At 41.9% G+C, this 13,575-nt stretch overlaps 1 protein-coding gene across 1 annotated transcript in view; it reads left to right on the forward strand.

The window, feature by feature from the left end:
• COL20A1 (collagen type XX alpha 1 chain) overlaps positions 1 to 13,575 on the forward strand; it is a 109,457-nt gene that overhangs the window by 71,953 nt on the left and 23,929 nt on the right. The window contains 6 exon segments of the mRNA XM_020981572.2: positions 181 to 313; positions 5,008 to 5,150; positions 5,603 to 5,732; positions 10,777 to 10,815; positions 12,620 to 12,758; positions 13,305 to 13,447. Of these exon segments, the coding sequence (XP_020837231.1) occupies positions 181 to 313; positions 5,008 to 5,150; positions 5,603 to 5,732; positions 10,777 to 10,815; positions 12,620 to 12,758; positions 13,305 to 13,447 (727 nt within the window).

Genomic DNA, 13,575 nt, shown 5'->3' on the forward strand with positions numbered 1-13,575 from the left:
CTGCCTGCTCTGCACAGGAGGAATTCAGCCCTAAAAATCAGGAACCTCCAGATCCAGCATCTCTTTGTTGGATAGATCTCCTCTGTAGGTAGACACACACACACACTAAATTAGTCAACCCCAGTGTCTGGGAGAATGTACTCTCTATCCCTCATTCCATCTTTTTCTCTCTCACCACAGATTTCTGTCCCAGGGAACCTAGGCACTGCCACTTTGCCTGGTCTAGGGAAGCATGCAGAATATGAGATCTCCATCCTAGCCTATTACAGAGATGGGGCCCGCAGTGACACAGTATCCCTCAGATATACTCCAAGTAAGTGATAAATTCTACTTTTTAATCACTGAAGAGACACTGCCCAAATAAGACTAGAACCACAGCTCAGAGTCTATGGTGTATACATACTTGTATATAAAATATAACCAGAGGCCTGTTGGAGCCAGCTCCTAAGGGCATAAAAGCCAGCTGTTAAATTTTCAGTGTAAGTCTTTATACCTCCAAAATGGGCAAATGCTACAAATCAGGGATTGATTTATTGTTTTGCTAATTGTTCAGACCTAAGAAAGTGATGAAGAAAATGGTAATAATGCAGATTAAACTTAAAAGTACATCATGAATGCATATTTTCAGAGAGTTAGTTGTTAAACATTTACCAGCACACCCTGGAATATACTAAACCACACTATGATCATGGTATGATGATGGGCATTCTGTTATACACTCTGTCATACACACTAGTGAAAAGAGATTAAGGATGTGGATAATACAGTGCCTTGGAGAACGTAATCTCCATCACACACTCTCTTTTGATGATTGTATAGTAATATGAACCAAGGTATGTTGGTAAATGTTTAACAATCAACTCTCTGAAAAAAATGTACTCCTACACACTTTCAAGCTTACTCTGCATTATTAACAATAAATAGAATAAAACATTTAGCCTTGATTTATAGTAATTGCTGACTTTCAAGGTGTAAATGCTCATGTTGGAAACTAAACAATGGACTTCCAGAGCTGATTTGAGCTGGCTCCAGCACACTCTTAAATGTAACAATTATTTCTATTGGACTTTGGGATAGGCTATATGACCCCCCCAGCTCCTACTCCCAACCCTGCCTCAATCCCCAGTGACTTGGATAGCAAATCAAGTATATTCCTTACACAGGCAGGTGTTTGGAAAAGAGGGTTCTGGTATTTTCTAAATGTGGTGGGAAAGCCAGTCTGAGGTTAAAATTATACCCTAGCTTATCCACTAATGAAATACTATACACAAATAAGAAAGCTTTGATTGCATCTTGGCAGAAAGTTTTGTCACTTATTCACTGTTTGACCTTGAGAAAGTCTCTTCCCTCCTCTGTGAAATAAGGGGGTTCATTTAGATCATCTCTAGGGCCTCTTCCAGCTCTTAGGTTCAATGTTTTCCAAAGGGATCTTGCACAGTTTAGGAGGCCAAAAGGCTAATTTGTTCCAGGGCACTTAATTTACAACATGAACTTTGTCTAATGAATATGACTGGTTTATGGTCAGATTTTCCACTTAACCTGAACAGTAGGTGAAGCTTTCTCTAAGCATGTAAGTGCTTACTCACACAGAGCACTTAGGAAAATAAGAGGAACCACTTTATCTGAAAACTGGTTTTTATTCACTGGAAATGGCATATGATGTTTAAAGACCTTCTCCCCCCAAAGATTCTCTTAATTAATATTCTCTGCCTAATGGCTTCACTGGCCATGGAATGGATGTGGCATGTTTGTAATCTGCCCTCTTCTGTCTTCTTTCTTCCTTGTTCCCTGGAGGAAAAATTGCAGTTGCTTTTCAGGAAAGTTTCTATGTCTGGGAGCCTGAAGGTACTGCTGGTATTAGGGAGACAGAACCCTGATTCCAGCCTGTGACACGCAGGATTGTCTATCAACTACAGGGGTTAAGATACTTCATGTTGTGTAAGCTCAGGTGGGTGGGCCAGGCAGGTAATAATGGCAGAAAAGTCTCTCCAGAGGCTGCCCTGGGATGGTTGGAGATAGTTGAAGATTTCTACATTCACTGCTGGGAGTTTAGTGTTTTGTAATGAAATTTCTTGTGCTGTCAAGGGACCTTCTAAAGACCAGGTTTATGTATTCATTCAACAAGCACCTACTGTATACAAAGCCCTAGGCTAAGAACCAAGATGAGGAGAAAGAGGGAAAATACATAATCCTACTCTTCTGGGAACTTGCAGTCTATATTAATATGTCACTTACCAAAAATCACACAGAGTTTGTCACAGAGCTAGAATTAGCACCTAAGTCTAGCTCTGCCACTAATTTTATGTGTGACTTTAAGTAAGTTGTTTCTGAACCTCCATTTCCCTAATTGCGAAGTGATTATCTCTAAGATCCCTCCCAGATCTAACATTCTATGAGTCTATGAGTCTGGTTGAGGGGACAGAACATGAACACATGAAAGTCAAAGTAATATACTTCCAGTCATCCAGTTTCAAAATCTTACTGCCATTCTCGACTCTTCCCCACCCCTTATTTTTCATATCTAATCAAATATTGCGAATATTGTTGATTCTACCTTCACATCATCTGTTCCCTACTTAGATGGCCATCACCCTAATTCAGTCCCTCATCACCTCCCGCTTATATAATAGCCCCCCTAATTGGATTCCTAGAGATTAGATTCCTGAGGTGCACCAGAGTATGGATTGATTCTCTACTGCTTGTGTTAATTTTGGCCTAACAATTAACCCCAAGAAAATAGAGGTTCTCCACCAGCCAGTACTGCACCATCCATACATGGAAACATTAGTTACAGCAAGTGGAGAAATTTTGAATAAGGTGGGTAACCTTTACCTTGGCATTTACCTTGGCAGTATACTTTCCAAGGATGTACACATAGATGATAAGGTTGATACATGCGTTGCCAGAGCTAGCAATGTTTAGGAGGCTCCAAAGGAAAGTGTGGAGGAGAAGAGGTATTAGGCTGCCTACCACACTGAAGGTCTACAGAGCCATTGTGCTGACCTCATGGACACTATACCAGCGCCATGCTAGGAAAATGAATCGCTTCCATCTGAATTGTCTTAGAAAGATTCTGAAGATCACCTGGCAAAATCAGGTGCTGGACACAATCAAGCTGTCTCAAGCTGAAATGACAAGAATTCAAACTCTATTGCGGAGAGTGCAACTCTGATGGGCTGGCCACATTGTTGAAATGCCAAACATACGTTTGCCTAAAAGACTATTTTATGGAGAATGCACACAAAGCAAACACTCACATGAAGGTCAGAAGATACAAGGGACAAGATATAAGAACACAGACACAAGGACACTCTCAAAGTCTGTCTGAAGAGCTTTGGAATTGATTATGAGACTTGGGAAACATGGGACCACCCAGCATGCTGTGCCCTTGTCAAAGAAGGAAAGTGCTGTACCCTATGAGCAAAGCAAAATTGCAGTAGCTCAGTATGTGCAAATTTAGAGCCATCTCCATTTCAAATGTTCATATGGACTATTTGTACCTGACTTGTGATAGAGCCTGGGTCTGATCAGCCACAATCAGACACAGTTGGTCCTCTTCTAACACAAAAGACTACAACCAATTAACCAGATTCCTAGTTTCTCCCCTCTCCAATCCATTCTCCACCTAGCTGTTGAAGTCATCTTCCTAAAGCACAAGTCTGACCATCTCACTCTGCTCAAGAAGCTTTGGTAGCTCCCTATTATCTCTAGGATCAAATACACACTCCTCTGTTTGCCTCTTCACAGTTAGAATCAAGGTTAGCTCTAGAGTTGGAACTTGGCAAAATTATTGCCTAATACTTCCCAACCCTTCCTATCAAAAGTCTTGGATATAAACTCATTCACTGAACAGTGTGGATTAAGTGTGAGGTCCCTCTCAGGGATGTTTGCATTGAAAAACAGGAGGTAGAAGATAGAAATATTTAATGAAAATGAATGAATAATGGCAATACAGGCCTCATTAAAAATCCTTCATGCACTCTGCATTCCAGCCAAACCAACTTACCTCCTTACCTGCTATTTTGTCAACTCAACATTCCATCTCTGACTTCATGACTGGAATGGACTCCCTTCTTTTCCACCTTCATTTCTGGGAATCCTTAACTACCGTCAATACTCAGCTCATGTGTCATCTCTATAGGAAACCTTTCCTGCTCCTCATAATTGTTAATACTCCCTCCTTCTCCTCTCCCTCAATTCACCATGAATATATTAATCAGGCAACATAATGTAGTGATTATAGAGCTGGCCTCAAACTGGGAAGACCAGAGTTCCATCTCTGCCTCTGACACATACTGGCTGAGACTCTGGGAAAGACAATTAACCTCTCTGCTCTAGGCAACTCTGTAAGTAGAATGTAAATTGCATAGGAAGAGCAGACCTGAAAAAAGGGAATGTTATCATCTGGGTGTTAACATACCAAAGAAATAACAAGTTCAATCCCTATACCATTTTTATCTTCTCCCTTATTATATCTCCCAATAAAATGTAAGCTCCTTGGGGGCAGGAACTATTTTATTTTTATCTGATTCTCAAGTGCTTAACAAAATGCCCTCCCTGCACATACTAAGTGTTTAATTAAATATTTGTGGGATTTGATTGAATCAGAATGTCGCAACAATATATAATTAAGTGAAGGGGTGATCATAATGTGGGGGAGTAATCAGGGAAGGACTAACGGAGAGGTGTCTAGAATTAAGTTTTAGTTTGTGGGATGGCAATAGCCATGGAGAAGAACATTCTAGGTGGAAGGAACTGCAAGAACAAAAAGTTACAGAGGCAGAAATAAGCAGTTCAGAGGGTAGCCTAATAGATTCCCTTAAATCAAGGTGCACCATCTTTCTACCTCCCCTCATCCCCACTATACTACTTCGAGTGTAGTCCGCATCTCATTGTCCCTTGCTATTTTCATAAGATTGGTAAAATGAGCCCATGTCCCTTAGTGACCTTTGCCATCTCTAGGCAGCCCCATCCTCATTTTCCAAGGCACTGTGTTCTTTGCTACAGTGAGCAGGAATCCACCCTTGAACCTTGTGCTAACCTCAGAGACTCCCAGCAGCCTTCGGATCCTCTGGACACCCCCTAATGACAACGTTCTGCACTACAGACTCACCTATGCCCTGGCCTCTGGCTCTAGCCCTGAGAAAACAGTAAGTCCAGGCTGAATTGGGGAAGAACACTCAACTGAAGTATCATTAAGGTGACCAATTCATTCTACATTATAGAGGCTATCCTTTATACAGAGTCCTAGGATAGGGGTGGGGAAGAGAAGTGGTGAGAAATGTAGATACTGCTCTGTCTTTGAGAGTAAATAAAGCCAGTCTGGAGAAGGAGAAACAGAACTAGCCTAGGGGTGGGCAGTGGGATGGGGACTAGTCTGAAGAAAGATTCATAGTCCTGCCCTGAGATGGACGGGGTAGAGATTAGTTTCTGGAGGAAAACCTAGCTCTCCCTTAAGGGAGTCTGTAATATGAGGGAGAAAGTGCATAACTAAACAAAGAGAGCACTTTCAAAGCAATATATCAATTAGTAATGATGAACAGAATGGAGACAGACATGTCCTTGCTTGGATGACAAAAATTCCTTCTGCTGTTCCCGGTAGATCATAATTCCCGGCCCAGAGAACCACGTGACACTTCCTCTCCTGCTCCCTGGGACCAAGTACAAGATTATGGTTTCAGCTGTGTACAGGCTAGGGGAGAGCAATGTTGTGTCTGCCATAGGAAGGACTGGTGAGTGCACTAACCTTACCCCTATCTCCAGGCACAGTGATCAGCGGCTGACGAGCGGTAATCGATCCTGGCATTGTACTTGAAAAGTACTTTGAACTTCTTTCCAAGCCTAATCACATGCCAGGTCTCATCTGATCTTCCCAACAGTCCTGTGAAGTGGGGCAGGGCAGGAATGATTATCCACATGTTAGAGATGAGAAAATCAAAGCTTTAAAATATTGAATGACTTTCTTTTGATCACAGAGCTGGTAAGTGGTGGAGGCAGACCTCCTGATCTCTTGACTTTGGAGCCTAGGGCCTTCTCTATCATGCCAGGCTTAAGTTTGCCTTTAGCATACTCTATTTCCTCTCGCTGAGCCATTTCTTGTCCTTTTACTGTCTCCTTCTGGGCTCCCACTGCCCTAATCCTGCCAGAGCCTTTCCAGTGAGGGAGGAAAGACTGATAATCTCATGATGTGGAGGACTGAGCAGTGTTTCCTTCCAAGGGTGTTTTCATTTTAAGACAGAAACTAGGAGAGCTTTACCATAAGGAATGAATGCTGGAAACTGAGCAATTATGAAAAGGCCATAGGGGAGAAATCATCAGGTATTGTATAGGATGTAGAGCTCTCATGGTTGTTTTCATTCAGTCGTTTCCATCATGTCTGACTCTTCAAGACCCCATTTGGGCTTTTCTTGGCAAAGATACTGGAGGGGTTTGTCATTTTCTTCTCCAGCTCATTTTACAGATGAGGAAACAGAGGCAAACAGGGTTATGTGACTTACTCAGGGTCACACAGCTATTATAATGTCAGAGGCCAGATTTTGAACTCAGGTCTTCCTGACTCCAGACCCAGTGCTTTACCCACTGAGCACCTTAACTGCCCTTATGCACCTTGTTATTTGTCAATCACTGCTCTAACAAAGGCCTCTTTTTTTTGTTTTTAGTTTTCTTTGCTTTTAGTCCTGTCTCTCTCAAGAAGCTGACAATCTAATGGAAGAGATAGTATGTAAACAGCTATGTCCAAATAAAATATAGACAGGATAAATTGGAGATAATCTCAGAGAAAAGGCACTAACATGGGGTAGAAGGAGTTAGGAAAATCTTGCAGAAGCTGAGATTTTGGCAGAGAATTGGAGAAAGCCAGGAAACCAGGAGGCAAAGGCAAGAAGGGAGAACAGATTGGGCATGGAGGACAGTCAGTGAAAATGAGTGTCTTGTGTGAGGAGCAGAAAGGAGATCAGTGTCACTGGATTGCAGAGTATTTGGAAAAGAGCAAGGCATAATAATACCAGGTAGAAAGGGATCAGGTTATGAAGGGCTTTAAAAACCAAACAGAGGGTTTTATATTTGATCCTGGAGGTAATGAAGAGTCCCTGGAGTTTACTGAATAGTGAGGTGACATGATCAGACCTGTACTTGAGAAACATCACTTTGATGGCTGAGTGGAGGCTAGACTAGAGTGGAGAGAGACTTGAGCAAGAAGACCAACCAGTGGGCTATTGTATTGTCTAAGACCAAGGGGTTGAGAGCCCAGACCAAGGTAGTGGCAGGGTTAGAGGGGAAAAGGGGCTATATTACTGTATGTAGGTAGTCACCTAGTAACACTGTATCTGAGCAACCCAGCTTCTCATCTTTACTGGGGCAGGTCATGAGCCAGCTCTCTGTGTTGTGTGATCATCTCCTACCTCCATCCAATAATCTATTTTGGATGAACTCCAGCTTTTAAACGCACCATTTAAATGTGCCAGTCTCATTTAAATGTAAAGACCAGTGTAATTATATTGACCAAGCTTGGTCCCAAAGAGGAGATGAAAAAAGCATACCTCCTTTTTCTTCTTTTCAGAAGTGGAGAACTATATGTGTGTAACATTATATATACTGTCAGATTGGGTAACATATTAGATAGTTTTGCTAAACTGCTTTTTAAAAACAAATCTTTTTTAACTTTTGTTACAAGGGATGGTTTGATGGATAAAGGTGAGAGAAGGGTTACATTTAGCAATAAAGTGACATAAAACCAAAAGCTATCAATACAAATATTTAAAATATAAACACAATGACCAGGGCAGGGGATGAAAGGACCACCATTCCCTTCATTCTGAACTATAATGTCAGGAATAATGTATCAATCTGGATAACTAAGGTGGCATTGTAAATGCTAAGTCACCTGGAAACTGATCTCTCCATTTCCTTACCCTGGCTTACTCATGTTAACCTGTTTTCTTTTAAAACAAAACACAACATTTTATTGGTATCTTTTCTCTTTTCATAACAATTATTTCAACTCTTTCCTACACTCTATTGGCACTGTTGTTATTGTTCAGTAGTTCAGTCATGACAGGCTCTTTGTGACCCTTGGACCATAGCACATCAATGGAGTTTTCTTGGCAAAGATACTGGAGTGGTTTGCCTATTCCTTCACCATTGAATTAAAGCAAAAAGAGGTTAAGTGACTTGCCCAGGGTCACACAGCTAGTAAGTGTCTGAGGCTGGATTTGAACTCAGGTCTTCCTGACTCCAGGCCCTGGCTGTCTATTCACTGAATCATCTAGCTGTCTTCAAGGAAAATTGAGGTTAAGTTACTTGCCCAGAGTCTCCTTATGTCAAAAAACAAGAGTTAGGCTAGTGCTCTCCTGACATGAGTGAATAGGTATATTTTATTATCTGTTCTGTGGTATTTCCATTGATTTTTTGATCATTCAGTCCAGCTTCCTTCTAGTGATCTTTCTATTTACATTGTTATCATTGTATAGATTGTTTTCTTGGTTCACTTTATTACTCTGCATCAGATCATGCAACTATTCCCATGTTTCTCTGAATTTCTTATAGTTTCCACTTCTTACTGTAAAAAAAATATTCTATTACATTTGTGAACTATAGATTTTTTAGCCATTTCCTAATCAATGGGCATTTATTTTGTTCAAAAATATTCTCCAGAAGCCAGACACTGGCAGCTAGAAGCCTCATTTTATAGAAGTAACTGTTTGCTGTGTCCAAATTACCAGATGCTGCAGATACAGTAACCACAGTTCATGAGGAAACTTTAAGGTCCTACGGGTCGATTATATTGGTGGCTGTGAAAATGATTGAGGAAAATGAATCTACAAATTACCCTTGACTTTTCAGGGACACCTAAGTTTTCATCTTTAGCTTCCCTGGTCTCCAATTCTGCAAAATTCAGTGTCTGGAGAATTAAAAAACAAAGAATAGCTATCATGTGCAACAGAACTGATTGGCCTTTCTTGCCCTTCCTCATATACTCCTATAATTTCTGAGTTGAAAGAGTTCTCAGATGTCAATCTATTCCACCCTCCTATCGTGTACAAAGACTGCCTCAATAGCATCTCTGACAAGTGGACATTCAGAGAGATGGCAAACGTATTGCTTAACAATACCGCCCACGTCATGGTTACCCAACTCTGCTTGGTAGGAAGTTCTTCCTCAGATTGAGCCTGCCTGTAACTTTCACCCTACCCTCTGAAGCCAAGCAGATCAAGTCTAATCCCTCTTTCACTTGCCAGTCATTTCCATATTTGCCAGTCATTTGCATATTTGGAGACAGTGACCAAGTCTCCCCTGAGTCTTCTCTTCTTTAGGCTAAATCCTTCTAATTCCTGTACCCATTTCTTACCCAGTTCCCTCTCCATTCCAGTTGCTCTTTTCCAGACACTCTCCAGTTTGTCAGTGACCCTCTTAAAATGTAGTACCTAGAACTGGGCACAATATGCCAGATTTGGTCTGACTAGGAAGAACAGAGGAATTCTCTTTTTGCTCATCTTATTCTAAATGCTAGCTTTCTACCAAGCAACATGATAAAGGTAGGGGCATCCTTATACATAGACAGATCAGAACATTGCTATGAGATCTGATTTAAGGGGTTAATATGCTCTGACCCTTCCAAAAAAAAAACTATTCCACCCGAAAATGCTTTAACAGACCTTACTTTACACAATGAGAGATGAGGCTCAGAATGTGGACAGGGAGAAGACTGATTCCAGCTCATTCATACATGTGACTGAGATTGACCAGCAGGTGCAAGAGTAGCTTTTAAATTCCAGAGGTGCCTAATAGTCAACTGGTCTGTCTTATGAGGTAGTGATCTTTCCATCATTCAAAGTGATTGAGCAGACTGGATATGCACATAAGAAGGGAGTTGTGAAAGTATGCAAAAGGAGTCTAGAGAAGGTATTTAATATCTGAGTGACCTTGGCTTCAATATCCTTCTCCATCATTAAAATGAGGGAGTTGGCCCAGGTTATGTCTAAAGTTCCTTCTATCTTTCTGTAATCTCTAGTTCTATCTTGAGACGAAGATTTAACCAGGTTTGGATATTGTTTTCTGCCTTTTTTGAATGAAAACAGGTAGGTGATTTTTGTTTTGACCACAGTAGTCTTTTTTCTCTCTGCAATCCCACCCAGAGGCTCCCTCTCTGTTTCCAGAACAATGGATTTTGGCTGCTCCAGAATGAATGGACTTGGAAGACTCATTCATTGGATGAAGTCTAAAAAAGTTGACAGCTCTCATTTGTGTGGGGAGGACCAAGGATAGGAATAATTCCCAAATGACTAACATTTAGTTTTAGAATTTAGAAACAGGCTCACAACAGAACATTCTTCTGGGAAGATATACTTGGGCTCTCAATGACCAGATCAGCACTGTGGTCAATAGCCTAGGACCAGCTGGTTAGTAGAGCAGAAAAAACCTGTAGACAGTCTCCCAATTGTGGATAACTGAGAGTAGTTCATATATAGTCAATGAGTTTCATTTCAGAAAAAATCCTCACCTCTTTAAGGGACTACTAGGCACATATTCTGGCTCTAATATTTTCTGTGTGACTAAAGGAAAACTACTAAACCTCTCTGATCTTGAGTTTCCTCCTCTATAAAGTAATAAGTTACATTTACATATAAAGTTGGTGTGAGGTTGGTATTTCCTAAACTCTGGGAATGAGTTCCAAAATACTGTCCCAGGACCTCCTCATGACAATTCTGGGGCTGATGTACTTGGTTACTTGATGGGCTAAACTTGCTTTCCTAAATACGTTCTCTATTTGTCTCTTAGCGGCTTGCCCAGCTCTCCGTGCTAACGGCTCTCTGCCAGGTATGGAACCTATTTATGTCCTGTTCCCAACCATGCGTTAAAGTAGTTCTACCAAGCTCTGATCTCTCAGATTCATCTTCCCTCCTGTTCTTGTTCCCCTATACACAATACAATCCTAGTATCACTGTCTTCTTCTTCTCCTCCTCTTCCTCCTCCTTCTTTTCTTTTTCTTCTCCTCTCTCCAATCTTCTATTCCATAGAATCTCTATCTCCTCCTCTTCCTCCTCTCTCTCTTTTTTTCTCTCTACCTCTTTCTCTCTCTTTCTCATTCCCTCCCTCCTCTCCTCCCCTTTCTTGTGTCTTTCTCTCTTTATGTCTTACACACACACACACACACACACACACACACACACACACACACACACACTGTGTGGAATTTTATATCCAATCTTCCTCTTACTAAAGATGTCAAATATATAATGGCTACTAGAATCCATAGAATGGCGAGGGTAGGAGTAGGAGGAAAGGTATTAGGAAGAGGATCTTTTAAAACAAACTTACTCATTTTCTAGGCTTTAAGATAACTGGCTGTTACCCTTTGCCTTCTGAAAGTTCTGATAAGCCAGAAACATGAATTCAGATTTCACTGTCTGCTTTATGCCAATTAATATCTGAAATGAGGAGTGAGTCAGAGTGCTTTGATAGCCAGCTAAGACAGAGGAAAACCAGCCAGCATGGTGTGATTGGCTCATGGTGGAAGGAAGAAACTTCTGAAAGTCCTGATAGGACTCTAGAGAGTGTGAAAATAAGTGACATAAAGAGCCAGGAATGGAAACACAATTTTGATGGATTAGAAACTTCTGTGATATATGAAACATAAGGTGGGACAGGCAGAGGTAAAAATTACTTTCCTTCCAAGCCTTACAGAGTTTGCAGATATTTCTTTCTGACAATGCATTTGGTGCCATATTAGGAAGAAAAAACTCATTACTGATCTCTTTTTAAAACACACACACACAGAGACACACATGCACCAGCTTATTAAGTGTTTGTTAGGGCAGAGGAATAGGTAATGTGTCTTTCCTACTGTGGGAATCTCATGCTGGTAATTCTATCTCTTGGGTCTGCCTGGATGGGGAGAGAAAGGAGCTAAGATGACTCTCTCTGAGGTGGCCATAGGCTCTTCCAATGCTTAGGGTCTAAGGCATTGGGTGATGATGTCAGGTAGACCAAGGCCTTGGCAGCAGGTGCTGAGTGGCCCCAAGCTCTGAACAGGCAGTTACACAGGGCTTGGTTCATGTTTACAGGGCCTTGAAGTTGGCATATCACTTTTTTTAAATTTTGTAGGCAATGGGGATTAAATGACTTGCCCACATAGGTAGCTAGTAAGTGATTTGAACTAAGGTCCTCCTGACTCCAGGGCAGGTGCTGTATCTACTGAGCCACCTAGCTGTCCCCTAAGTTGTCATATTATTTAGCAAGAACACAGTCACTTGGAGAGTGGCAGCTTGTTAAGTAAGCAAGAAGACAGATAGAAGAGAACAAGGAGGCCTCCGCGTCATGTCTGCATGTAGCATGCATATTAACACCACTTGGGTCATAGAATAATCACAAAAGCTAAAAGCAAAGAATAAACCCGCTAATTGGAAATTTTAAACTCTGCCACCAAGGGGATTCTCCGTCTGTCTCCCTCTTCTCTCTCTCTCTCCTTTTCTCCTTCTTTTTCTCTCCTCCATCCTCCTCACTGTCCTTCTCTGCCCTACTGCTTGTCTCTGCATCTTTCTCCCCGTTCCTTTCTCCCTTTACTGTCTCTCTCTTTCTCTTTCTTTTTCCCTTCTTATTCATCATTTTTTGAATGTTCCAGGATTTGACATGATGGAGGCTTTTGGCTTGGTGGAAAAGGAGTATGCATCCATCAAAGGGGTCTCGATGGAGCCCTCTATCTTCAGTGGAACTCGGACCTATACACTCTTCAGGGATGTCCAGTTGATGCGTCGAGCCAGGTAGGACCAAGGCAGGATGATGCAGTGGAGAATGGGCTGGATTTGGAGTTAGTTAGGGGACCTGGGTTTGAAGCCTGTTTCTGCTGCTTACTACACGTGATCTTGAGCAAGTCACCTAATCTCAATAAGCCTCAGTTTTCTCATCCCTAAAGTGAGGAGGACTAGATGGACTTCTGAGGTCATCTTGCTTGCTGCTCTATATATGATTCTCTGATCCCAAGATCCTGTTCCAAGGGGCTTCTCTATGGGCAATGCCAGGGGCCAAAAAGGCCCCTCCCTAGAAGGGCTGGGCTTTCCATATTTTCCTACTTCCCCAAATGTGGAGAGTTAGGCTTAGTACAACCCTTCCTGCATTGAATCCTGAGCTTCAGAAAGACCATTGTCCACCCCACCCCACTCCTCTGAATTCTGCCACCGCTTAGAGAAGCTGGAACATATATAGTCAAGATGTTCTGTCCTCCCCACTCTTAGGTTGACAGTACCCTGATAGGAGCTGTCCCTAATATCTCTCCTGGGGTGGGGGTGTCTGTCTTTGTGTTAATCTAGTGAAATCCATCCAGCTGCCCTCCCACCGGAGCACACCATCAGCTTTCTCCTCCGTGTGCTCCCAGAGACACCTAGGGAGCCCTTTGCACTGTGGCAGATCACTGATGAGACCTTCGAGCCCCTTCTTGGAGTCACCCTTGATGGTATCATTTTAGGGTTCCTAGAGGGTCAGGGCCCCAAGTCTGTAGACAACCCCCCTAAATATTGTTGCCTCAATCACCCTAAGCAATTAATTTGTGAACTCCGTTCATGAGAACGGAGCTACTTGAGT

This window comes from Phascolarctos cinereus, unplaced genomic scaffold (assembly GCF_003287225.1).
Source record: "Phascolarctos cinereus isolate Bilbo 61053 unplaced genomic scaffold, phaCin_HiC Scaffold_2;HRSCAF=192, whole genome shotgun sequence".
Classification (NCBI taxonomy): Eukaryota; Metazoa; Chordata; class Mammalia; order Diprotodontia; family Phascolarctidae; genus Phascolarctos; species Phascolarctos cinereus.